Source organism: Balaenoptera borealis (assembly GCF_965194805.1).
Source record: "Balaenoptera borealis genome assembly, chromosome: 20".
Classification (NCBI taxonomy): domain Eukaryota; kingdom Metazoa; phylum Chordata; class Mammalia; order Artiodactyla; family Balaenopteridae; genus Balaenoptera; species Balaenoptera borealis.
Genome location: NC_138879.1, coordinates 57,671,228 through 57,697,851, shown reverse-complemented (window position 1 = coordinate 57,697,851; position 26,624 = coordinate 57,671,228). Strand labels below are relative to the sequence as shown.

Below are 26,624 nucleotides of genomic sequence, written 5' to 3'. Positions count from 1 at the left end.
TACGCACTGGACATAAACAGATGGAAGACTCAGTCTTTGTCTTGGAAGAGCTCACCACATGGTAGTGGGAGACGCCCAAGGACAGGTGTGTCGTGTGCTGAGTGGTGCAGTGGCAGACACAAGCACAAAGAACAAGAAAGCCACCAAGACCAAACCCCAGCACCCCCTTACTGGAGTATGGACAGAGCGATCCGTCCGGGGCAGCCCCACTTGGCTGAAGACCGACCCGGGCATGGAAGGGCAAGGCTAGCACAGCTGGCAGGGGGCAGAGAAAGCAGGGCACTTTGGTGGAAAACGCAGCAATTCCACTTAGTGACAATACAACATGGAAGCGTGAAGAAAAAGGAGAACAGAGGGATGAGGTCGGAAGGACTAGGAAGGATCAGACTCTGAAAGGCCTTGTGTGACACAGTAAAGAATTTAAAACACATTTTTCCCCCAAATATGTTTGGAAGACCCCAAAAAGTTTTAAGCCAGACACCAGTGTGATGCTTATCTGCCAGCTGAGTGGAAGATGGATGGAGAGGGGGTGAGCGAGAAGGCAGAGAAGGCGGCTGGGACACTGCTGTAATCACCCGCACAAAACGGAGGATGGTCAAAGGGCAGGCGCCAGGGCGATCCAGGTGGCGGAAAAGACACAATGTGTTGAATAGTCAGATGAAGGGGATAAGAGAAAGAGAAAGTCTAGAATGAGTTCCAGGTGCCTGACTTTAGAACGTAAATTAACAAGCACAGAAGGAAAAAGACAGATTTGGGAGAGAACGTGATGAGCTTACGGAATGTGAGATGCCTCAGGGCGCCCAGAAGAGAATTTCAAAGGGTCCAGGCTCGGAAGAGGAGTCTGGCCTGTGGGCACAGCAGTGTGGAGGGCAGCACCTCAGGGGAGGAGTGAGATGGGAAGAGGACCAGTGACAGGGAGCAGACAGGGGAGGGAGAAGCAGAAATGAGAGCCGGAGGCCCCATGCCTACTCACCCTTCCGTCCTCAGCTTCAAGACCCCACTCCCTGATGGTCACCCTGACCTCGTGGGTCTGGGTCAGGTTCTCTGTACTCCCACCTCCCCTGGGCACCCCCCAGCACATGTTCTACCACTACCCCTCCAGTGTCTGGCGTGGGGCCTGTCTGGCTGGCAGGTGTATTCAAAAATTACATTTGTTGAGTGAGCTGTACCTTGGACAGCACTTAGGGTCCTCATGCTTGTGTGCCCCCCTCTCTCCAACGGGATTCCGCAAATGGAGCCCATGTCATTTGCCTCTTCGTCACTCTAGCAACCAGCACATCCCCTAAGGGACGACATCCTCCGTAAACGCGTCCTGATAATGACAGGATGAACGAAGCATTCACTAACCTGCCACTGGCTGGACCAACTTAACCATGAAAATGGAAGCATGCACTTTCATTTTCTGAGTTCCCTTATCTGCCAAGTGTTTTGCTTCCTTTTCCCCATCCCTTGAAACGAATCTGAATCTCTTTTTTATGTTATTGCCTGATAAGTATGAAAATATTTGTACTTCAAAGCAGATTTGGAAAAAGATGAAAGTTCTGCAAACAACTCTACGCTCCTCTGGAGTGTCAAACCCGCTCCCCAACAATGCACTTCAGTTTACATGGTTTTATCGATCTTACGTTGTCCCCCCAACAATGCTACGAGATGAACAAGGTAGGAGATACGATCTCACCCTGCACGTGAGGAACTGGTGGTGTGGGAAGAGCCATTCACTGACTTGCCCAGGCTCAGTGAGTGAGAGAACGTTTTTCCTAGACTGCGGTGACCACATGAAGAAGATCTGAAGACTGAGATGTTTCCTATTACGTACAGTTTTTAAAAATTGCTAATTCACTTTTTCCGATCATCAAGTTAAAATTGGATTATACCAAATCTGACTTTTTTCTGAAAAACTGAATGAGTCTTTAAATTCTATAGTGCTTTACAATTTTCAAAAGTCTCACACAGATGTTTTCATTATTTCCTAATATGATGGGATTATATGACTTGCTTGATAAGAAGGTCAACTCCTCTGACATTTACCTTCACTACTTGACTTTGAGTCTGCAGATTCAACCTCCTCAGTGGGTTTGCTCACCGGCAAGGTGAGTTCTGCTGTGCGGCAGGTGAGTTCTCGGGTGTGTTCTCTGAGAATGAAAGGGAGCTCTAAGCCCAGGTCCCCCCCGCACAACGATGACCAGAGCCACGACAGTCTGGCCAGGAATGTCCAAACAAGTCAGCTGACCTTATTTATCTTTTCCAATTTAGAAGACATAAAGATATTGAGAGTCACTGAATAAAGAGCTATTTAAAGGGGTCGGTATGACAGTGTCTACCCGCAAACTGACTTAGGTACATCGCGCCTTCCATTTACGCTCTTTCTTCTCTTCGAGGCAAAATAAACAATTGGCATTTGTATGAAACAGCCTTAAAAGTAAGGGAATTCTGTGAACATCACAATTGCCGCCGTCACTCCCTTCGTGTAGGTGGCATTTGGTCACCACTCAAACTGGACACTGTTGACAGGGAGAGGGGACACCTCCCACAGTTCTGCTGGGACAACGGGTATAAAGCGGGCCCGTCCTGGGTAAGCCGGGAGGAAGGGCGCCTCGATTTCAGCCCACATGCCGGTCCCACTCGTGGCAGAGTGCCGTCCCCGAGCATCTCTGGTCATGGCCCTCACCTGGGACGCACTCACGCAGGCAGCTGCTCTCCTCTTTCTTTCCACCATGTCGGTTCAACCCTGGGTCAGGCTGAAGGGCCAGTGAGTCGAGCCCCCTCCCCACTCGTGTCGAGGCCACGCACGCACTCGCCGTGGGTCCCACTGGGAGCTGGGGCTCGGTGTCCTGTCTCTGGCTTGTACCCAGCGACGCCTTCGAAATCCATGATTTGCCGCCTCTACAGAAGTCACTGAGGACGCTCCTCTAATATCATCCAAGTGCCCCTTCTTTCTTACTTTTTAAGAACTAAGAGGCAGAAGTTTGGTCTCCCTGGAGTGGTGTTTTCTTCTCATGGATAGAGAGACTTTTACAGAGAGTTATGTGCAGCTGTTAGGAACTCAGGGTGTGGAGTCAAGTGGACGAGGCCAAATTTATTCATCGTACTTGGATCCCCAGTTTTCTCACGTGAGTACTGGGAGGAATTTAAAAGCATCTACCTCACCTTGCTCTAGTGAGAATTAAATACAAATAACACGTATAATGCTTTTCATTATGATGTAAGTGTGGTTTCCCCAGGAAATGTAGAATGACATTTACAGTTCAACCTTATTAACTATGAGAATTTGATAAGCTTTTCTTGTGATCTTACCATTTATCCCCATTCTATTTTCTGTAACCCCGACTTTCTTTACATATTTCTCTACTTTACTAATAGTCTTATGAAGCCTCTAATCCCTTCTGGAATAAAGAATAAAATAAGTAAGCAAGAAGGCACTATCTTCTCCGCCAGCTCTGAACGCTCCCTGTCGTGTTTTTCTAGGAGGGAAGCTAGGAGCGCAGAGAAGGCAGCCAGGCGCGTGCAGACTGCACCGACGGTCCACACAAGCAAAGAGCTCCTTCAGGGGACTCCCCCGGCTCCTCGAGAGCTCTCAGAACGACCAGTCCAGGCGTGTGCTTCTTTCCTTCAGGATCGCTATACTACTTTAACTCCATAGAATAGAATTTAGTTCACTTAAACAAAAATTTTCAAAAAAAACTGCCATCACTTGAAAAAGTTAATGAAAATAAATGTCTACAGTATGTCTGCCAAATGGATGCAACCAAGCTACGGACACAGGCTGTCATCAGCAAAAGACCTTTAAGAATTTCTTCCCCAGATTCACTTCACCGCTGCCCATCCACAGTGGCAGGGATCACACGTCACCTGCCAAACTGTGGACTAAGTCTGCGAGGTTGTACAGATTCATACTGGCCCAAAGCAAACGGGACAGTAAACACCAAAAGAGAATTTCAGAGTGAACTGGCCAGGCTTTGGACTTAAGGCCCAATAGCCGTTATGAATGGGAGAGCCACCAAAGCTGAGAGATAAATGTTCATGGTCGTCTACAAGACTTTCTACTATACCCCTATGGCCACTCATTTATAAAACATCTGTGTAGAAGAAAATAATTTACTGAATTATAGTAAACACTAACTGGCAAGATATAAAGTCTTCAGTTTTAAAACTATGATTCTCAATGCAAGATTTTGCCCCAGACTCATGATAGCTCCTTGTGCCTGTTTAATAAAATACATCCTAGCTAGAAAAATAAGTCTGAGTCTAGCTTTTTCAGGCCTATGATTTGCCCTCTAGAAGAGCAATTAAGGTTTATTATCATAAATGAGATTCCGCCTTGGTCATCTTGCAAACAAAAGGTAAGTTACAAGTCTATCAAGACTAATAATCGTACTGTAGCCTCTTCCTTTATCGGAAGGGCACTGCCAACACCAGCCACCAAGGCCGTGATGCTCCTCCCTCCTGGATGTACTGAGAGACTGTGCTTTCCGGGGTGCGAGGAAATGAGCACACTGGGCCAAGTAAGACGAGCTACTAGAAGAATGACGGCCTCTATCTGATGACCATTCCATGCCTAATGGCTGTTTGCTGGGCTTATCCCGTTTCCCTTGGTCCTAAAGGAGTATGATTTCACTGAGGAAAAAAGCCTGGACAGAAATTCCAAACAAGTAGGAACTCACCTGTGATTTCAGCAGTGGCAGAAGCACCTTTTAGCTTTTGAGATGGCTTACAGGGCTTACATGTGCCCTCTAAAACGACTTTACTCAAATCAAAGTGCTTCTGACACTTTCTAAACATAAAGACAGCAGAGAGCTGCATCAGATCTCAAAAAGGGAAATAAAATATCAGTCAGATATGAGACTTCTGTTCTTAGGTATTTTCATCTGGATCTACTGCCCTTTTCAATATTTAGATTCATTTAAGAACTGAATGGCTGAAAGCAGCAAATACTAAAAATTATTTTTACACAGACATCTGACTGCATCTGAATTTGTTTCCTTTATTGTTTTGCTTGGTATGTATGATTATTTGATCCACAAGCGTTACACCAATAAACCTGAAGCTCCATGAGGGCTCCACCGGGACAGGTGGACAGAGGGTTCTCTGACTTGGAGCAGTCGTGCAGCATGAACCACTGGCTCTTTCTATTCTTCTCGGCTTGTGCTGCCTATTAGACTTTAAAAAATATTTTAAAATGCCGGTTTCGAGGTCTTCCAGGAAGTAAAATGTTTAATTATTAACCATTAGTGGTATTAAAATATTTATATGCCTTTTGGTTCCACTTAGTTGAATTTGGTGGAGAGGAGAGTAAGGGACGCAGTGCTTTGCTCGGGGTCTAACAGCGCTCTCAGTTCATCTGAAAACATAAGGCTGCAGACAGAGCTTTCTGCTGAGACCCTGTATGGGTCTGTCTGAAATCACCTGTGTTAATGGAACGTTTTTACCTTTAGCCACTACGAGCAAAACAAGCCCACGTCTCAAAACCGAGTCTAGTAAGGAAATCCATCGCGTCAGTTATTCCCACAGCAAAACTGCCCATCTCAGATCCATTCTGAGCTCCGAGCCCTGCATTTTGGTTAGAGTTGGAGAGCGCTACATGTCCCCCTCCCCGTATGTCCCTTTGGGGGCGGGGGTGTTCTTTTCACTTTACAACTCAAGGCAGAATACTGGGAAATGATTCAGGACGGACAAGCAAATGAATGTTCTGTAACATGGAGGAGACTGACATTCATGATTTTACCTGATCTGTCCACGAACCAGAGGTCTGTTCTTTGTCCTGTTCATGTTTGAATCAAATGGAACCTCAAAAAACTGCAAAAAGAAAACAAAACAAAACATTAAATACGGTGTGAAACCATTATTCTCTTCTGCTTTAGCTCTACAGTTTTTTTTCCACAGTAAATTTCATTTTAATTTTGATACTACAAACTCACACTCTTGGTACTCTTTAGAGGAAAATTCTCTGGGAGAGACACATTTTAAAAAATATACGCACTAATTGTCAGGAACATGCACAGTGCTACTTTTATCCACTTTGAAAACCACGTGTTAAACACACAGTTGCATTCCTCAAAGCCAGTGTTTCAGGTTTACAGCGTTAGTGCCGTCCACGATTTCAGAACTTTTCACACATCCCAAAGCCTGTGAATCAACCAAGAACCAGGTGACCACGGGAAATGGGCCACCAGAGCCAAAGCCAGGTCTGAAGGGAGTAAGATGCCAGATGAAACCATACACAAGTGACGGGGATACAGCGAGACTAGGGCCACATGCCCCTCTGCCTGGGACAGCTCTCCCGTACACCTGAGACCAGGGTGTCACACGGGTCACTGTCTTAGGAACACAGCAAAGTGCCCGTGGGGATGGAGACTTAGGTGGCTTCTAGGTCTGAGGCTGCAGGAAATATTTAGTGTCAGGAGCCTTAGTTTCCTCAGCAGCAGATGAGAACAGGTGCAGGCAGGCCGAGAGCTGCCGCTTCTCCCCCACGCCTGCACCGCCCACAAGACTCCCAGCCCCTCACAGACCCGACCCTTCCTGCAACACTAAGGTCCGGTTTAACTGAAGCCTGAACCTCTGACCTGATGTGATCCCCTCCTCCTTTCAATCCCCATGGCGCCTGCCTGAACCACTTGGAAATGTGGCTGCACCTGAGGTGAAATCGAAATGCTGCAAATACAACAGTCACTTGTCAAGAATGACAGCATTTAAAAGGTAATAAGTCTGTTTCTGATTTCACATGATAGCAGTGTCACTCTAGTTGGTAAATGAAAATACAGATTGTCCATTTTTTGGTTCAATCTTTTTTTTTTAACTTTACTGAGGTCCACTTGATATACAATAAACTGCATGTATTTAAAATATATGATTTGGCTAAGTTCTGACTTATGTACACACCCACGAAGCCACCATCACATGAAGACACCGCACGCATCCATCTTCCCAGAAGCTCAGTCATGCCTCCTTGCAGGCCCCTCCCCTACCCTCCCATCCACACCTCATCCTTAGGCAGACACGGAACTACTCTGTGCCCCTACAGACTATCTGCATTTTCTAGACTTTTACGTAAATGGAATCAAATAATATGCCCTCTCTTTGTCTGCATTTTTTTCACGTGGCATAATTATTTTGAGATTCATCCTATTGCTGAGTGTATCAATAGGTCATTCCTTTCTACTGCTAATATTCCATGACATGGTAATACCACAATCTGTACATCCATTCACTTGTTGCATATTTGGGTTGTTTCCAGGTTTTGCCTATTACGAAAAAGCTGCGATGAACATCTGTGTGTAAGTCGCTGCATGAACACATGCTTTTACTTCTCATAGGTAAACACACTGGAGTGAGTCATCGAGGAGATGCATGTTGAAACTACTCAGGAAACTGTTCCACGAAGTGGATTGCCACGTTACCTTCCTGCCACCAGAGTATAAGAGGTCCAGTCCCAGAGCCTCCAAGAACTAAGCTTTGGGTCATCTCTTGTGGCAAGGAACTACAGCCGTCCAAGGACAAAGGGCACGCAGACTGGCCAGCAGAAGAAGGTAGTTATAAACACCAGCTACAACCCTGCGACCAGTTGCAGAAACAAGGAATGTAATAGTTCTGAGTATTTTCTCCTTGTTTTACTATAAATATGTTTGTAATATATAAACCACATTTTTTATTTGTCTCCCATTCTCCTACCACTGAATATATGCTAATAGTATTTACTCTCATGCCTCAGTATTGAAGTTACACAGGATCAGCTGGAAGAGAGAACATTCCCCCAGAGACGAATAAAGGGACTTTGCGTCCTCTTTCAGGGAGTGGATCAGTGAATTGCTGGTTGTAAGGGGGAGAATTTCATCATGTTCAGTACACACACAACTTTTTGCTATCGCCTTATCTGGAAGTACGCCTGAAGGGCGTATCCGAGCGCCAGGCCAACAAGGGCGAGCTGCGACGGGTCTGCGCCGTGTTGACTTAGCTCAGCGGGAACGAGGCTGCCCGAAACGCCCTCTCCCCGCAGTTGTAGCTTAGGCGCAGCCATGGAAGCACGCGTGAGGTCTGGATGGTGGGGATGCAGGAGCGGCCACGTTTACACTTGCAAAACTGGCGTGAGGTCAGGCTCTACTGCGGCTCACACAGGGTGGCTGGGATCCGTTGGCTCGCCTTGCTGGCCCGGAGCGGCACGGGGCCCGCAGCTGACCCCCGAGCTCGTCCACGTCTCGTGATCCTGGGCCAAGTCTGTGTGCTGTTCCATGGTCAAGTGCATCCTCTCCTGCAGGTCAACCTGCATCATCAAAGGTGCAGGCTTGGAAGCGGCAGGAAACAGACACGTGGTCCAGTTTGTTCTCATTCACTTCTGCTCCTCCTTGCGGATTCCGGGTCACTCCTGCTCTCCTCTGCTTTCCTCAGGCCTGGCACGAGGTACAGGGGCAAGAGGCTTACGGGACTGCATCACATCCACGGTCCCACCAGGCCTAATCCCTTATATCTCTCAAGTGGTTCCGACATCCTGATCAAACCTTAACTGATGCAGGCCTCTTCTCTAATACTTTCAACAGGGCCGCTGTTTAAAAGTAGTTAACTGTTCAGTATGTCCATCTTATGATCTCAATGACAGGCTTCCTGAGATATGTGAATTTCCCATCCTTAATGTTAAAGAGAACTACGCAAATAGGCACTCAATAAATAATTAAATAAACCATCACTGCAAGTAAGTATATTTGTAGACTGAATTACATGTTGAAACGATTTACAATTTATAAGTGTTAAAAAATTCTTTGAATGTGTTCAAGTTACACATAATTAAAATGTTCTGTCTGTCACATTCCCTCCCTTCCCCAATATTCAAACACATTCTGTAAGTATTTGAAATAATCTTTCCTTCATGACCTATTAATTTAATTTCACAGGACTAATGAGGATTCCAATTACAGATCATGTTATTTAAACGCTGGTAAGGTGTTATCCAGTATAACACAGAAACTCTTGTATAAATAACTATCTTGGCAGTTCTCAAGTCTGTGCGCGCGCGCACACACACACACACACACACACACTTAGTTCAGGAATTCTAATGAATGGTTTCATCTGGATGAAAAATGATGTTATATTTTCTCTGTTTCTGGCAAGTCAGCCATCCAAAGATGGGAACTGAGGTCTAGAACACAGCAACTGAACTGCAGGGTGCCAGAACTTGGCAGTAGCTTCTGACTCCCACGAACGCTCGAATTTATCAGGACAAGCGACACCTGGGTAGAAATACCACGCTGACCAAGACTTCTGGTTCATTCCAGCGAGGGCTAGACAATTCCTCCGAGCTCGTTATGCTGCTTTACGCTGTTTTTCATGCGTTTCCTATAATGCCTTTCAGCTAGGTTCACTGCTTTGGTTTAGCTATTGAAACCACATTCCCAAAACGTAAAGCGGAGGTAATACAGATGAGAAATTTAAACATTTTAGAACATATAGCTGGCTTGATAATCTACTCACATTTTTCCCCTGTGCTTTGCAATTTTTTCATAATGTTATTATCATTTCAGTTGGCTCCAACTACGTCCGAAGCAGACAAGTAAAACTCCTACAACTTGTGTTGAAAATAAAATACAAATGTTGTCTTACCAACCCTTAGAACACACTGTTCGGCCCGCCTTTTCATATACCCTCGCTGCTTCGAATAACACCCCCAGTGACATGCTTCGGTGAACACACTTGGGCAGCCGCTCAGCCAGGCCTGTCCTCTCGGGCCCTTCCTTTAGAAGGCTCTGGTCATTAGGTCTCAAATGGCCATGTCACCCAGTACTTTACCCCACGCCTGGACACAGTGACTGGTTTACTGAGTGGGTATCTGATTCAAACAGAGTCTTTCCTTGGGATTTTACAAACCAAAAGCCCACGAAGGTATGTCCTCTCTTCTCTTGGGTTGCCTGTGGCCATGGAACAGGATAAAGGGAAGTGGAGGAGAGGCCCAACACTGATTGCTTGGGTCAAGTTACCTCCAAGGCTCCACCTCCACCCGCCCTTTCCAGTCAAAGCCAACACCTTACGGGTCAGTCCCTCTTAGTTCCAACGTCCCAATACAGGAAAGGCTATAAGAACTTCAAACATCAGAGCAGTGCATTGCCCAGGAGTGAATAATACTTGCTTTTTCCTTCAGCAAACAACTTATTTTCTGTCTATGTTCATTTCCAAAAGAAATTTTTCTCTCAGCCTCTTTCCCTCATAAAAATCCATTGTTCTTCTGGAATTCTTTTCACTTAAAATTTCCCCTTTAATCCCAATTCCCCATCCCACCAGCCTCCATCGGTCGACACTCCTCCTAGTTTCTTGCCCCCCAGCTATCCTATGAGCTGCTATATGAGTCAGGCTCTTGGGGCTGCAAATGGTAGAAACACAACCCAAACAACTCAAAGAAAAAATGGGGCTTTCTTTCTTACTACAGGGCTGTGCCTGCTTTTAGGAAGTACTGGGTCCGGTGCCAAATGTGCTGTCATGATGCTGGCTCTCTCCGTCTCTCGCATCTGCTCCGAGTACCCCTGCATGCCGGCGCCTTCCAGGAAGCAGGCAAAATGGCACGTGCCCGTGGTGGTGACCCTAGTGGAACGTTTACTTCCTGATACCTCCAGAAGAAAAGTCCAGAACCACCATGGCCATGAATCCTCACAGCTAGGTGATGATGTGACTAGCCTGTGACCACGGCGGGGGGGGGGGGGGGGGTGCAGGTGGAGAGACACAGTGACACTGTATCGCCCTCGAATCGTGAGTGTTATTTTCTCGATAGGAAAGAAAAATTCTATTACCAGAAGAAAATGGGAAGATGTTAGGCAGATGGATGCAGTGAAATTATTTCTAACTCACTGTAAAGCTAACGGCCCCAAATCATTTCATCTCACGTCATACCTATAAAATAACTTGCCTACATTACTCCTAGTTTAAGTATCTGAAAGGCATTAATCATTATAAACACAGTAAATAATTTATATTAAGCTTTGTCTCATAATCAGTTTGGGGGATCAATAGTTCTATTTAATAGAGGAGTAAATGGATTACTTTTTTAAAGTAAATGGATTACTTTTTCCTCCTCATAATCACATTAAGATATGGGTCACGATTACACCCATGGGTAAATATTTATTAGATTCCTAATATCAGATTTGTGCTTTTCTATTATACCATGCTTTTATATTAGTAGATAATTATTATTACTCCAGAGAGATGCTGCTCAGATATAAAGTATACTTACTAACTCTTCTAACAGATAACAACATACTTAGGACACTATTGAATTTTGTGAGCTAAAATGACACAGACACCAAAAGCAGGTCGAAATATAACTTGGCCCAAGTGGTGAACTTCCTATTCCTATTTTGATTAATTATACACTATGCAAAAAGTAGATGTGTTCTAGAGATGTCTGCAAGTCAGGCTCAGGAAATATTGACTTTGATAACGAGGTGCAACTTTTTCTTCCCCTAGGCTAAATAATGGGGGCAACGTTCTTCTAAAGACTCAAAGGAAAAACAAACGTGTGAACCCTGTGGGAGTTTGTTTTTCCATCCATCTTCTCAAAGCTGTCAACAAGTGTTTGTCATTCCAGTATGGCTCACAGCCTCCCAGGTCCAAGATAATGTCTCAATCGGTCTCAGGCCAAGTTAAAAGGGATGTTAACAAAAATAAATAAATAAAGCACCAGGAGAGGCACCTTATCCAGCAGGGTTCCACATACCATTACTTTCAGCTTACAAATCAGTTCAGATACGCGGTCAGCCATGGCTCTTTGGTTGTTACCAGCGCTCCATTGCCATACCAAGAATAAACAAATTAAGTGAGACTCGCTGTTCCCATTGATTTTTCCCCACGAGGCATTTGAAATAAGGTGTGTGTGTGCTCACGTGGTGCTGGGCTAATGTTCTCCTCCAAACATGCTACTCAGGCCATCGCTCATTAAGCTTATTTTAAGGCTTCGCCCTAAAAGGTCACCCAGCACTTATCAGAGGTCTGAAGTACCACATCCTGTAAGTAAAAGAAAACTCAGAAAGTTGCACTGGTTTTGACGAGGTTCAGAAATGGTGTTATAGGTCACCCTTTCTCCTGCCAGAGGGAACTCAATTTGTAACACTGCTTTCTGAAAAGAGATGGAAGGAAAACACAGCAAAATATTTACAAGATCTGGGTAGAGAGATGTGGGGTGAATATTCTTTTTGTATTTTACAATTGTCTATAAAGACCATGTATGTTCTACTTAGGAAAAAAAAAAAAAGTAATAAAAATTTTTACCTAAATGATACAAATATAAAATCTGGACAGACCTTCGTTAGGTTAACTAATAAAGAATACCTAAACTTATCTAGTAGAAAGCCAATATCAATGGAGCCTTAGTCAATTAGAACCCTTTTTTCCCCCAGAAAGAACCACAGGATAAAATGTTGATCCTAAATATTTCTCAAGGACACCCGTTTCCCTCCATCCTTGGTGCCACTCCTTTAACTCAGGCGACCATTTTATTTTGCCTAGATTACAGCAGCCTCCCAACACTTCCTATCTGCAGTATTGATTACCCCTGTCAATTTCTCACACAGCAGCCAACGCGAGCTTTTCAGGTACAGACCTGGTCATGTTAGTTCCCAGCCTAAAACTCTCCATGGCTACCCGCTGCCCAGGGAGTAAAGTCCAGGCACTCAGGTGGCACAGAAAGTCCTTCACAGAAGCTCCGGCCCCTTTACGTCCCGGGGCCTCATCTTCTCTCGCCCCTGACTGCTCCCCTCCAAGGGTCTGAACCTCCTGACAGGTCCTCGGGGGCAGTCTGCCGTCAGTCCTTCCCACAGCCTCCGCGCCCGCAGGGACCCTTCGCGGTAGCTGTGCCGCACCCATCATCAGCGCAGAGCTGACTTACTGGTCTGCCCTACATTCTGCTCCTCTGTGTGTGCCTCGGCAGTGGGGCTCTGCCCGGACGACCACCGACAGGACAAGAGGATTCATTTCAAGTGCACAGTCACCAGTTTCAAAGGCGGCTCGTACCACTCCCTGGCGAGCCCCCTCGACCTCTCTAGCCCACGGGCTCTGCTCCTCTTCACGGGAGGGCGGGGGGCGAGTTCAATCCGGTCCGCTCTCAACCGATGGGTGCCACCTCCTCCTTCCCTCCACCTGGGCTGGCGACCCTGTTCCCTGCCACCTCCTATGAAACCTAGCCCATCAAGCACCCCTCTTCCCCATAGCATGGTGTCTTGCAGCTGGATCTTTCCCACCCCTACCTCGACATGCTTAGTTCTCCCCCAAGCCCACACGTCTGCCGGTGTCGCCAGCGGACTTGAGCACAAGGTTAGCATGTGGAAAAGAGAGGCCGTGGTCTCTGCCGCTACCGCACATGAAGGTCGGGGCCCTCACCTCAGCCAGCACGGTCCACGGCAGGAGGTGTCCGGCGTGAGGCTAAGGACCCTCCAGAAATCTCGCAGTAAGCTCCAAGGGATTTCTATTCTAACAGCTGCCAAGGACCATAATTCCATCTTTGCAAGAATCATTTTTAAAATAGTTAATTCTGAAGGCCAGTTTTGAAGAACAATAAATAAATGCATTAAAGTCCACTAAAGGCGACTAATATGAACAGACTATTTAGATTGAGAAATTTTTTTTTTTAAACCCAACTTTTTAAAACTTGGGTCTCACAGATTAAAGGAACCTTTCCTCAACTAGTGCTACTTCATCCTAATCTAATGGGGACAAAAGACTAGCAAATTAATAAAGTCTTGTGGATCCCTCTACAACTATAAAAAAACAGGCATGCTTACTGAAACCATTAATGGTGATAAACTATCAATAATATGACAAGTCTGACCTCTGAAACAGTTCCCTAAAATACCACAAAGAGTTTAAATGCCACCATTAAAAAAAAAAATAGAACATGAACATTTTAAAAGGCAAGAAATAAGTAAAATCACCTTTATCTAGGATCCATGGCAGAACGATACGATACTCAAAAGAAAAGGTTGTACCACAAGGTGAGCAATAAAACTGGCAAATCTACAGAGATTCAGCAGCTGCTCTGATACACATCTGGTCCCATCGGGGCGGGGGTGGGAGCTATAGAAATCATTAAGCCATCGGAGACATTCCAAACAAAGAAACTGTAAAATTCTGAACTATAAAGCAAAGGAAGCACACTTAATCCCTCAGGGGTTGCAGTATGTATTTCAACTGGGTGATTCCCTCCCTCGTGAGGACACGGCAACACACCAAAACCTGGAGTGACACAAAACCTCCCCCGTCCGCATGTGGCCCGGAGCCAGCCTGAGCCGGCACCCCGGCCCCTGTTGGTTTAATCGTCGCGTTACTCTACACACCCAGGAGGGGGCGGCAGAGAGGAGGAGGCTGGGGGAATCGGGGAAAAATATGTCTCACTCGTTCTGCCGATCAGAGAATATACACCTTAAAAATATAGTTTCGCAGGCCTTCTGTAAATGTTCAATAACCTGTTGGAAGATTAACACATTTCTTCTAAGATTACGGTTTATTTTTTGAACTTCAGATCCTATACAGCTGCAAAGGGAAATGATTCGGCTTCTGAGGAGACACCAACTACCTACTTACTATGTTATCGTCAGCAAAGTGACTTGAAACCGCTCTTTAATGACCCCATTCCCCTCTGTCTCTGAGATTCTGTGATGGGGGTACAATTATAGTGCATTTCAACTTTAGTAAAATTTTTCTGCTGCCTATTTTCCCCTACAATCCTCAGTCTCTTGCCGATTACCTAAAATTATTTTTAAATAACCTTTTGAAAGTCTTCGTGCTGAAAGCAGGTATATTACAAAATGAGCTTCTTTAGGAACTTAAGTGAAAAAAGAAACTGGAATGGTGAATAAAAACAATGACTATTACATCAAAATAATAATAAATAAATAATAATGGAAATAATACTTGAATCAAAAAATAAAATAGCACATAAAATATATTGGGGCATTTTCAAAGGCTTAAGAAGGGAACACAGGTGTTTTATAAGTAGTCATTAAGTGGAATACTTCTGACAGCCTTTCATAATTGTTTCTGTTCCTATATTCCCACTGCTTTCCTTTCAACCTGATTACTGGACATGCCTTGATTCTGTGTCTGATATATTCAAAATATATATCTGAGCATAGAGTTGGGCCTACAGAGAAGGGCCTACAGTCCCTTCACTGAAACACAGGAAACGGCGGAAAATTCTTTTGGTAGGGCAAGACATTTGTCATGGGCAAGGGAAGGATACTGAGAAATTTCCCAGAACCGAGAAAAGTTTAAGTATATAACTTCTTTCCTGAGAAGCCAAACAAAAACCTGTGACATGTTATAAGCATGGTTACCGTGTTCTGAGAGTGTAACACGTGCATTGACCACCTTACAGAATGATGCCGAAATAACACAGTGGTTGATCCACGGAAGAAAAGCTTTCCATCCACACACAAAATATTTTCAGTCTTCCTGTTAAAAGCAAACTGGGGAGAAATGTTTCCTTTTCTAAGATATGTGGATAAAAATTCCAAATTACTTGGAGTTTCTAGGAAAGAAAAGATATAAGAGGGTTCTGACGTTCACTTTGAGCTTTTCAGTGGGAACTTTTTTAAAGTTTTAAATTTAATTAATTAAAAATGGCATAAAGAGAACTTAAATATTTCTAACTTTTCTGTCAAATATCAATATAATCCCAGAAGGCAGGCAAACATTTAAAAATGCCTATGAATTACAGTAACTGATATGTGACTGTGAACTTATTAGTATGATTATGCAGCTTAGGTGAATGGCTAAGCTATTTATTTGGTCATCAAATCCCAATACTTAAAGAATTGCAACCGATTACATGTCCATGTAGTTTGTCAGCATCACAGTTTTTTGCCTCAGAGGCAATTCTTAGAATACATATGATTTTCTGTGTTTGCACAACTATCCGTGTAAAGTAGCAATCTAGTTTTCTAATAAATATGAGTTAAACGGAGAGCATTAATGTCTTAATGAAATACTTCCAAACAGAAAAGGTTTTAATTTTAACGACCACCTTTACCAGTTTTAATTTTTTTTTTTTTTTTTTAATTTTAATTTTTTTGGCCGCACCTCACGGCTTGCAGGAGCTCAGTTCCCCGACCAGGGATCAAACCCGAGCCCCCAGCAGTGGAAGCCCGGAGTCCTGACCACTGGACCGCCAGGGAATTCCCCTCCAGTTTCCTTTTAAATACACGCTAATGGGAGGGCAGGCTTTCTAAGAGATGCAAGCGCTCCCTTTCTCACTGTTGGTGACAGGAGACAGTGAAAGCAGCAGAAGGAAGCCTCCACACTGAGGATGGGTAAAAAAGCAAATGGGGAGGAGCTGGCACCAGGCTAAGCTCTAAGCGGTACCCAGAGTCAGAGTTTACGGATAAAACGTGTAAAAGCTTATTTGAGTGCACGTCTAATCAGAGATCTTACTTTAGCAATACCAAGTGGACCACCGTTCTCCTATATTTTAAAAAAACCTTCCAGATCATGTACTAGTCTCTCTTCTGTGAAGCAGAGAAACCCTGAATTTATGTGCCAGGAAAACAGTAACTACCACTCCCACAAGCCCCACAGCAAACAGAAAGGCAAATAGACTTTTATAATTAAATCTGTAATGATGAAAAACAATGTTGCGTAATGAATGTCTTTATAAAAACACAGTCTGCAAAAGTACCTAACCATTAAGACATTTGTTTCAGTTTATCCGTTGACAGTGACTTTTATTCCATAACGAGAGGTGACTAAAATACTTCTCATTCTTTAAAAGGCAGTCTTTACAGGTATAATACAAATTAATAAGACAAGTCACACTGGGAAGAGGGGGTTGGGACTTTGTCAACTGATCTTTAACAGATAAATTAGCACTATAACTTATAATTAGGCTTAAAAATCCCAGACAATATCTACATATGAATTCTTGAAAGAATATATGAGGAACAGCAATAAAGCAGAGTCTAGTTTATACTAGTATAATTTTTCAAAATGATAGCTCTTATAATTAAATATATTTGAGAGAATATGTACCTTAAAAATATATAAATGAGAATATATACCTCATTTTATTTATCATTTATCATAATGTGATGACTTAAAAATTAATTCTATTAAAAGTTTTTTTAAAAAGAAAATTACCACCACAAATCAAGATTTTCAAAGCTATGCAACCAAGAAATCAGACGTAACATTGCAATTAAATGAACAGGCTAGGCTCGCTGAAGATTTACTGACCATATATATTACATGATATTTAACAATCTAAATTTTGTATTGCTTCATAACAAGTCAATGAGATTACTATTAAGAATATAAAATGCCTGAAATTAAAAACAAACACAGGAATATGAAAATAAGAATATATTATTTCAATATCATTTACAAAAGAAAAAGAAAACGTTCTTATGAAGGGCAGTAAGGAACTCTAAATTTAATGAGTTTAGTTCGTTTCTAATAAATTCCACTTCTGGAACTACATATTAAGGAAATGATCTAGAAGTATAGGAGAAGACTACACAATAAAAATTTAAAACGTCTGCTGCAGGGTTGCTTTTAACAGATAAACACTGGAAGAGCACTAAAGGAACGGTTACAATGTGGTAATAAGACACCTTGATGGAACACCAGGCAGTCATTAAAGATGGTAATTAAGACTAATAATCTGGGAAAATGCTTCAAACGCTAATAATATAGTTTATAATTTGTTCAGAGTGGTGGGTCTATGGATTTTTGCTCTCTTTTCCAAATTTTGTTTTATTATAATAATGAGAAAAATAATAAGCACAAAGAGTAAATTATACAGATAGATGTGGCTACTTTTAAAGAAAGATTTGCAGATGGTTTGGGAATATTTTAAAAAATTAAATGTTACATTACATTTTCCAAACCACAATAAATCTTTTAGGTTTTCCAAAACACATTAGAAATGTAAAAGTTTCATCACAAACGCTTTTGAAGGTTACTTTGAGGGAGGAAGGCCCTTATAAACATGGCAGGTCAGGCGGACTTAAGGGAAGAGGCTTCTTTTAGAAAAGGTTTCTTCACTTTTAAGAAGTCCTCAAACCTATATTTTCCATAGCTTTATTTGTTTATTCATGGCTGTAGCTCGCTAAGGCCATATTTCTCAGAAGTTTTGTTTTATTTTTACTATCAGAGCATACTCTGATTTGCTCAAGAATTTACAGACATTTAGTCCAGCAAGCTTAGGACTACCAGCCGAAACCATTTCTGATACTAAATATTGGAGGCGACAGAGGGATTCTTCCAGGTAGAAGGCCTCAAGTGTGCACATCTGTAGTTTTTCCACTTTGAGCTGCGATGCTGATGAACAGAATATCTAAGTTTGCAATCACTATGCAATTTTATTTTATTTTACTGCCAAAAAATCCGCTGACTTAATTAGACATTAAAAAAATATATAGCTAGGTTATTTCATTTGAAACTGTCTTATGAAAGCTTAAATAATAAAATTGTAAAACCTTTTATTTTGATCAGCTTTTTACTTGAAAAACAGTGCACATTCTCAGCTATGGATTTAGTAATGAAGGAAATATATTTCCTTTGAGGTGACCAGCAAATCTGCTATGCATAAAATAATTGATGGATCCTGGCTAATATCTTGAGGGTTCATTCAAATGTTAGCTTCTCACGATAACCAGTCACAACTTGAAGCAGGTGAAAATCTATAGTTAGTTTCATGACTGAATGAATGTAACAGACAAGCAAACACAGAAGAGCAATGGGAAAATGCCTTCTTAATACTGATGAGGCTACAGCAATGCACTGACTTATTCTGAACAAATCAGGAATAACGTATGCTATTAGCTATGACTCACCGAGGGTTTACTATTCCCACGCCTGAGCTCAGTGTTTTGTGTATTAAGCCTTATCTCCTGTAGGTGGGTATTACCATTATCTTCACTTGAAAGTCGAGATAACTGAGACCCAGACAAGTAATTCACCAGGGTCGTAAGGCTTGGATTTGAACCCGGGCTGCCGAAGTGCCTGTGCTCAGTCATGGCCCCACACGCCAGCCGGCACAGGCGGCTTGAGCGGGAGACACGGCTGGGATGCGGATGCTCTGAGGGGCCGTGAGACGGAGACCCCGGCCCCGGATCAGAGTCCAGCTCGGGAGATACGACACTTAACTTATAAGATAATAAGAGGCAGCACGATACGATTCACGGAGATGCAGACGATAACTGCCAAAAATAAGGTTCAGAGGAAGGAAAGACGATGAGTCTCGGAACTGGTACATTTGAAATCTGGCCCTCCAGGCACTGGGGTGCAAGACTCCTGAGAACTTCTAGCAAAAGTCTGTGTTTACTTGTGCAGCTAGCGCTTAAGAATTGGTAGGGCTAACCCTTCACAAGTAAGAAATACAAACTTAAAAACCACTTCCTGCCACCAACATACAGCAGTTACCATTAGGGGTATAATAATATAAAGAACATGTTTCAAATGATTTTATTCTTTTCCAAAAGAACCACTGACATGCTTAACTGCAATGGAAACACAATGTATTGGACACAATTCCAATATCCAACAATATGGGCTTAGTTAATGTAAATTTTGCTTTATTTGTATAATGGCATAATATACAAAATGTATAAAGCCTTTTAAAAGCAAATGATATTGAGTGACTTGGGAAGTTCATGATTCGGTATTAAGAGAAGAAAATAAAATTATGACATGCCATATACAGTATAGTGCCTATCTGTGTATGTGTATTGGAAAAGATTGGACAAGAGCTATAAACCAATGTATTATAACTGAGGGATGCTGTTCCCTCTCTAAGGAAATTTTATTCATGTGTGTCCCTTTAATGATCATCACTGTATGAAATATTTGAAAGAATACTTCAAGAACATTTTGGTATTAAAGAGCTCTGATAACAATCACAAAACTGTAACTGTAAATCTGCATGGAGAAAAAAAACATAGAAATATAAGCAATTTGTCTAAGGGCATGCGGATGAATCTCGATATAAACTGCATTTGACAACTGAAAATAGCAGTGATTTCCCGATACCGAATTGAAGAGATCCCCACTCCACCCCAGCCCCCGGAATGTCAGGACTCAAATCCCTCCGTCCTTCTGACACCCCAGATAGTGTGCTTTCCAGGCTATCTTAATGCTCTTTATTTTTTCTCCATTCGCCCATTTATTTTAAAGGGATTTGTTTTAGAAAGTTCTTACAGTCTGTAGATAAGCATGCGTCAGAATCCTAACCACAGTCTTTTAACACTACCCTTAAGATTTTCTGTATTAAAACATTAAATATATAATAACTCATAGGGAGAATTATTTTTATTCTCCTTATCTTTGTTCAGTGTTTTAAAAGAAGTGTAAATATTTGTTTACTTTCACTTTATATACATTCATTTCCAAAAGGAAAATTACTAGGTTAAAAGCTATAAATACTTTTGGATCTACCACTCAGACATATACATATTGTATTCACTATAATAATCTAATATTTGTTGCATAACACTCACAAACTTACCGTGTCATTAAATGCTATTTGGAAATGTGACTTTTATGATATTCACAGTATGCCATTATATGGATAAAACATAATTTAACGGAGCCCATTTTTGTATGTTGAAATTATGTCTAACGAATTTTAATACATAAAATACATGCACATATTTTGATAACTTAAAACATTTCTAGAAATGGAATTGCTGGGTTGAAGGGAATGTACATTTTTAACAATTTTAAACTATACTTCCAAAATTTCCCTCCAGAATGATTGTCCCAATTTACATTCTCAACAGCCTGAGAGAGGCTGCCTTCCAGCATCCTTGCCAGCATTAGGTAAAACAATTAAAAAAAAACAAGAAAAAAAAAAAAAAACCTAAAACATCTTTACTCATTTAATTTCTCATTGATTTAAAAAAGATTTCTCATTGACTTAAAAAAAGATTTCAACATAGGATGTAAACTAAACCTTACAACTTTACAAAAAGTCTTAAGTTAATAAAGCATCGATTGTTAAAATGAAGTCATCAGCACATGCAAATATCTGTATGAACAGACTACAGTCATGCATGTTTTTCTCTGTCTCCTTTCACTGTAATTAATTCCTAACACTGTAAGTCAAGGTAGAGTTCTTGTTCTGCTAACCTCATAAATAAGATAATCACAAAAAAGAACACCCCAGCAAAAGATGTATTTTGGAGGAGGAGAGTCACTCTAAGTTTTGACATGCACATATCAAGAAAACAAATAAGTACAGCATTCAAACAACCACAGTCTCAACTGGGCTTTACGGTGAGAAATTTCCTATAACATCAGTATGGTGCAGCCAAGCCAACAGCAAAAAAGGGGGTTCAGCAAACTGGTAATGAATGAAAGCAAATCTAGACTTTTGGGTTAGTAGCAGGAAAAACATCTAAAAAAAGGTATATATAATTACCCAGCTTTTCCTTAAAAGGATGCTTATTACTCAGAGATCAAGTGGATAAGTCACACCTCATTTTTCTGTCATCTCTGAGAAAGAAAATGATGCACACAAATAAGTAATTTTCTAGATTAATGAAGTAATTTTCTATTCTGAATAGCCAAATATTTATAAAATTACAATCAGTTTTTGATGGAAATGTTTCTCAAATTCCTCCTATTTCTGAGCCTGCAGAACAATTTTCTGAGCCTCATCTGACCTTGTTTGCAATGACTCAGGATGCTTGCCTTCTCAGCAGACTGCTCGAACTCCTAAGCGTTGAAAAAGAAATCACCTTTATTTTTCTTTGTTTTGTTTTACGCCAGCGTTTTCTTCCTCTTTACCTTCATCTCTAATCCTTATTACTTTTAATTTTCTGTCATTACTTAACAAAAAAGAAAAAACAAAGGCTACACGGGGGCAGGGGTGGGGGGCGTGGTAGGAGAGGACAACCAACCAAACTACTTGATTAAATGCAATCATCAAAGGCAGCGCTTTTAGGGTGTTTGTTCCTCAATCTCTATTCCAAGCCCTCTACTGTGCAAATGCCTTTGCTTCTCTAGGTTTGAAAAAGATTTCAACTGGAAGACAGAGGTGTGACTGACTTGCTAACTGTTTCAGTATGGTTGAAATGGGTGAAGGTGGTCAAACGGTACAAATGTCCAGTTATAAAAAAAATAAAGCTGGTGATGTGGTGTACAGCATGGTAACTATAGTTAATAACACTGTATGTATATTTAACAGTTGCTAAGAGAGTAGATCTTAAAAATTCTCATCACAAGAAAAACAAATTTATAACTGTGTGGTGATCATTTCATAATATATATAAATAGCAAATCGTTATGTTGTACACCTGAAACTAATATAATGTTACATGCAGTTATAACTCAGTTAAAAAAAATCTAAAAATTCTAATAGATTCAGTAATAAGACTATGAAAAACAGTAATTCCATATTTGAACAAAAATCTAGAAAATGAAGATGATGTTCTCTATATACATTTAGAGAAAAATATAAACATTCTATTGCTTCTACAATATAATGCTAGAAAGGCTCCACGTCTAGTACAGTGTTTTTCAAAGTGCAGTTCAGGGGCCGAGTGCATCAGAATCCTCTGCGGTACTTAATTACAAATGCAGATCCCTGGGCCCCGCCCCTGACCTTCTAAAACAGAAGAACATCTAGGAGTGGGGACTGGAGCCTGCCTTTTCCATCAGCTCTGCAGGTGAGTCTTTATATCCATAAAATTTCAGAACTACTAATCTAGAATCTAAAGCCGGTGGTGTGCTTGCGACATGCTAACACATTTTTGTTCCCAACAAAACAGCTGCATGAGCGCCAAAGAAATGTTATCATTACGATAATGGTTAATTACCAAAATTATTCAAAGATTTTAACTTCTGATTTAAAAAAAAAATCAAAGTAAAATGTGTCAACAGAACCAATAAACTAAACTGTGCAGGAAAACAAAGCCCACTCCACGTAAAATCTGTAAGAGTCAACTATTTGCAAATGAACAGCTTTACAGTATGGATCTTTGTGCCCACAAGGTAATAACAGAGATCTCATCATATATATATTAGGTTAACTTTAAAGATAATTTTTATATGTATGTATAGTTATGCACAGTTGCTCTTTATTCAGAATGAAAGAAAAAAATAGTGCTGTGCTTTGGCCTTGTGGACAGACTCAAAAAGCATTTTGAAAACACGAAGGCGAGTTGGTATCCTGGCTATGATGTCATGTGATGTTTCTGCAAGACGCTACCACAGAGGGGAACCGGGTGGAGGGTATATGAGATCCCTCTGTATCATTTCTCACAACTGCATGTGAGTCTATGATGATCTCAAAATAAAGAGTTTAATTTAAAAAAAAAAAACCACCCTCCAAGGGCACTTATTTTACCCAGGTCTGGTCAAAGAACTACCGCTTTGGAAGGCATACTTTCTGCTACTGAAGTTAAGTGGCACTGCTGCCTTTTTTAGCTTATTAAGCTAGTTGATTTCAAAATTCTCTCCGAAAGTGTACTACACCACACATATTCCCTGGGAACAGGTTTAATTTCCTTTTTTATGTGCTTGTGATCCCTTTTTAGAGGTGAAACCATCTGTGTCCCACATACAAAGCAAAATTAGGCATCTTACAGTCATTCTGTGCCTCTGAAACCCTATCTGACAGAGGCAATGCTTTTCATCTTCCAATATGAGCAACCATTAAGGTAATTCTAAGACCCAGTTAATATTTTCCAGAAAACAGACATTTTCTAACACGTAAGTTGTTTACTAAAGCCAACAGATACTGTAACTTTGTATTTTTATCTCGATTTTCTTTAAGAGCACATTAACAAGCATGTAAGCATATCATCAATAATATTCCCAAAGGTCACAAGTGTCAGAGACAACTTGATGAAATGTGAAAAACTATACTCTTTAAAGATCTAGATGGAATGGATTGTGAAGAATCATTGCTTTTTTCCTTCAGACACTAACATTCGTTGAATTTGAAGACATTATGTGGTCTACTTCACGAAGCCTTTTAGTTACAATTTACTGAAAAACTGTTATTAACATTTATGGTGTAGAAAGGAATTCTTTAACACCACAGCAAAGAACCAAAGAGAGCTCAGAGACACTGGCTCAAAGAACCGCCGTGAACACCAGGGTTCCTCTCTGTAAAAGTCACGTCATTCAGCATCTAGGTTATTAACATGTTCACAAAAAGAAAAGATTTCTATATGGTAACACAGAGTCTCACTTACGCCCCATAAAGTCAATGCAGACTAAAACTTCACTAATTAAGACTGTACTAGAATTAATGAAAAATCTGAATTAAAGACTAATTTTTCTTAAAAAGGATGTTTCCTTCCTTGATTTCAATTATGATAAAGGTTTCATGAATTTAAAACTTTAGTTAGTCATTTTTTTCATCACCCCTACTAGAATTAGGATGAAACTGATTTCCATGTAGAAAACTCTTTCATTCTACAGAATACCATTTCGTAGTTTTAACAATATTTGGTGTTGGTAGTGACAGCAGGCATTTAAAATGCTTGATAACCAACTGTTTAAGTATCTTCAAATATATTTTGTCAAGTACTCTGTATTACACAATGAGTATAACTACAAATCATGTTTGTTAATTCAATGAATTACACCATTAACTACAGTGGGGGCATATAAACATAGACACTGTGCCCGCACTCAAAAGATTACTCTTAATAAGAAGAAACTCTTCAAGAACTTTATTATTCTGATTTAATTTGAAAAATAATACTGGATTTCTTCAGAAATATTCCATAATTTGAACCTTTCACAAATCCAGTTAGTACAAATTAGTGTAATTTAACTGCAGCTACAGTAATACAGATTAATGGATAACCAGAGGTCCCCTTAAAGCTTCCTTTAATGTATGAGTCACAAAAGTAATTTATTAACAATTCCTTTATTTAGTCCTAAATATGCGTTTGTAAAATACTTCCAATTATTTTTAAAAATACATTCAACAAACTACAGTTATTACATTTTTGATTTTTTGTTTTCACGGAAAGTACAAAAGTAAACTGCAGCCCAATCCAACTAAATGAATACAGTCTAATTACTGAAATACTAAGTTTTAAAGTTTTACTCCATCGTTTCTAATAAAGAAAACTAGCAAATAAATGGCTTATTTTTAATAAATTGCAGGGAAATTCTAGGAAAGTTTTTCAAGTTCACATTAACCCAGGCTTCATCTGGTCCCTCTGTAAAGAACTTCACAAGCATCACACATCCCCTCAGTAAAGAAGCTACAAGAGTTACCACATTACAAATTTTTAACTTAAAACGTTCAACAAAATCTCCAACTGACTGGACTGTACTGTTTTCTTCAGGAATTAAATAAATCTAAAAGGATCTAAACTCAAAATCAGAACGGTTAAAAAGTTCTAAAGACACAATTCTTTCAACATTAGATTATTAAATGTCTATATACAGTGTGTAATTTTTCTCTAATACCACCCGAAGGTTTTGTATGCTATGATTTAGCACCAGCATAGGCATAGAATAAGTAAAAATAACCAGGATTATTCTTTGATATAGTTCCTTAGCACAACAAATTTCTTTTTCTTCTTCTCAAATAATTTAATAGGTTAGAGGTTAAAATACATATATATCCCACAGAAAATTTAACACTTTATCAAAAACTGTTCTACAATCAGCCAATATAATTGTCAGATGGGAAAAAATACATAAAATTTTATTTTTTAAGATTAGGAGAACATTATGGTTAGAAAATTTTTAAAAAACAAACTTTTATGCTCAGATACTATGACCACCATTCATTAAAGTGCTTATAAACCCAAAGTGAGAGAAAGCAGAGAATCAAGCTAACGCATATTTAGTAATACAAGGATCATACCTCCATGTTGTTTAAAACTGATACATCAGTTGTTTTACTTCATATAAAAGTTTTTCAGGTGAATGGATTTGACCATCTACACTTATCCTCCTTCGGAATTTAAAATAACAAAATTACAGAACCTGGTTTCATATATGCAGCTTAGGCACAAGTGATTGAACAGCTGTGGAAATCTACGTCTCAAATATCAAAAATTCCTGATATAATAAAATGGTGTAAACTTAAACCATCCATTTCTAATCCAATTACTTTATCTCCTCATCTCATCTGCAATGATTTCATGATGTTTGGATAAAGAATGATGTGGCATTTTGTTCATGATTAAATTCTAACGTAGAATGTAGAAATATTATGGAAAAGGAAACCCAAACAAAAGCAAGTTCAAGTATTTTTAACATAACTATAAATGATGAAAATGTATAGATCACTAAGGAAATGTCTATTCAGAAAGAAGTCATAAACAATTCGTTTGTTCATCATTTTATCCCCCAATTTTTTTAGTTGGAAAATCCTCTGAATGAAAGGGACTTTGTCAAAAAGCTACTGGCTTTGGTTTCAGAATCTCCTTCCTAATTACTCTGCCCACCTGATGAATGTCAAGATTGCAACACACAAATCAGCGTTCTTTATTATACTGAGTCTGTCCGTCTAACACTCCTGTGCATTTGCTACTATCACATGGTAACAATATAGGCTGTCGTATAGTAATTTTAAGGGAAAAATCTGTTTCATAATTTTTTAATGTTACTGCTTTCTAAATTACTGCCATTAGAGTATTTGAAATGGAATGTTATCTGTTTTATTTGCTGCATCCAGCGTATTT

General features: G+C 40.5%; 1 protein-coding gene across 2 annotated transcripts in view; it reads right to left on the bottom strand.

Annotated features, from left to right (window-relative positions):
- Nucleotides 1-26,624, bottom strand: part of COX10 (cytochrome c oxidase assembly factor heme A:farnesyltransferase COX10) — a 109,075-nt gene that overhangs the window by 31,265 nt on the left and 51,186 nt on the right. For both annotated transcript variants that reach the window (XM_082373366.1, XM_082373367.1), the window contains exon 5: nucleotides 5,723-5,793. In XM_082373366.1, coding sequence (XP_082229492.1) covers nucleotides 5,723-5,793 — 71 coding nt within the window. The remainder of the gene's footprint in view (nucleotides 1-5,722; nucleotides 5,794-26,624) is intronic.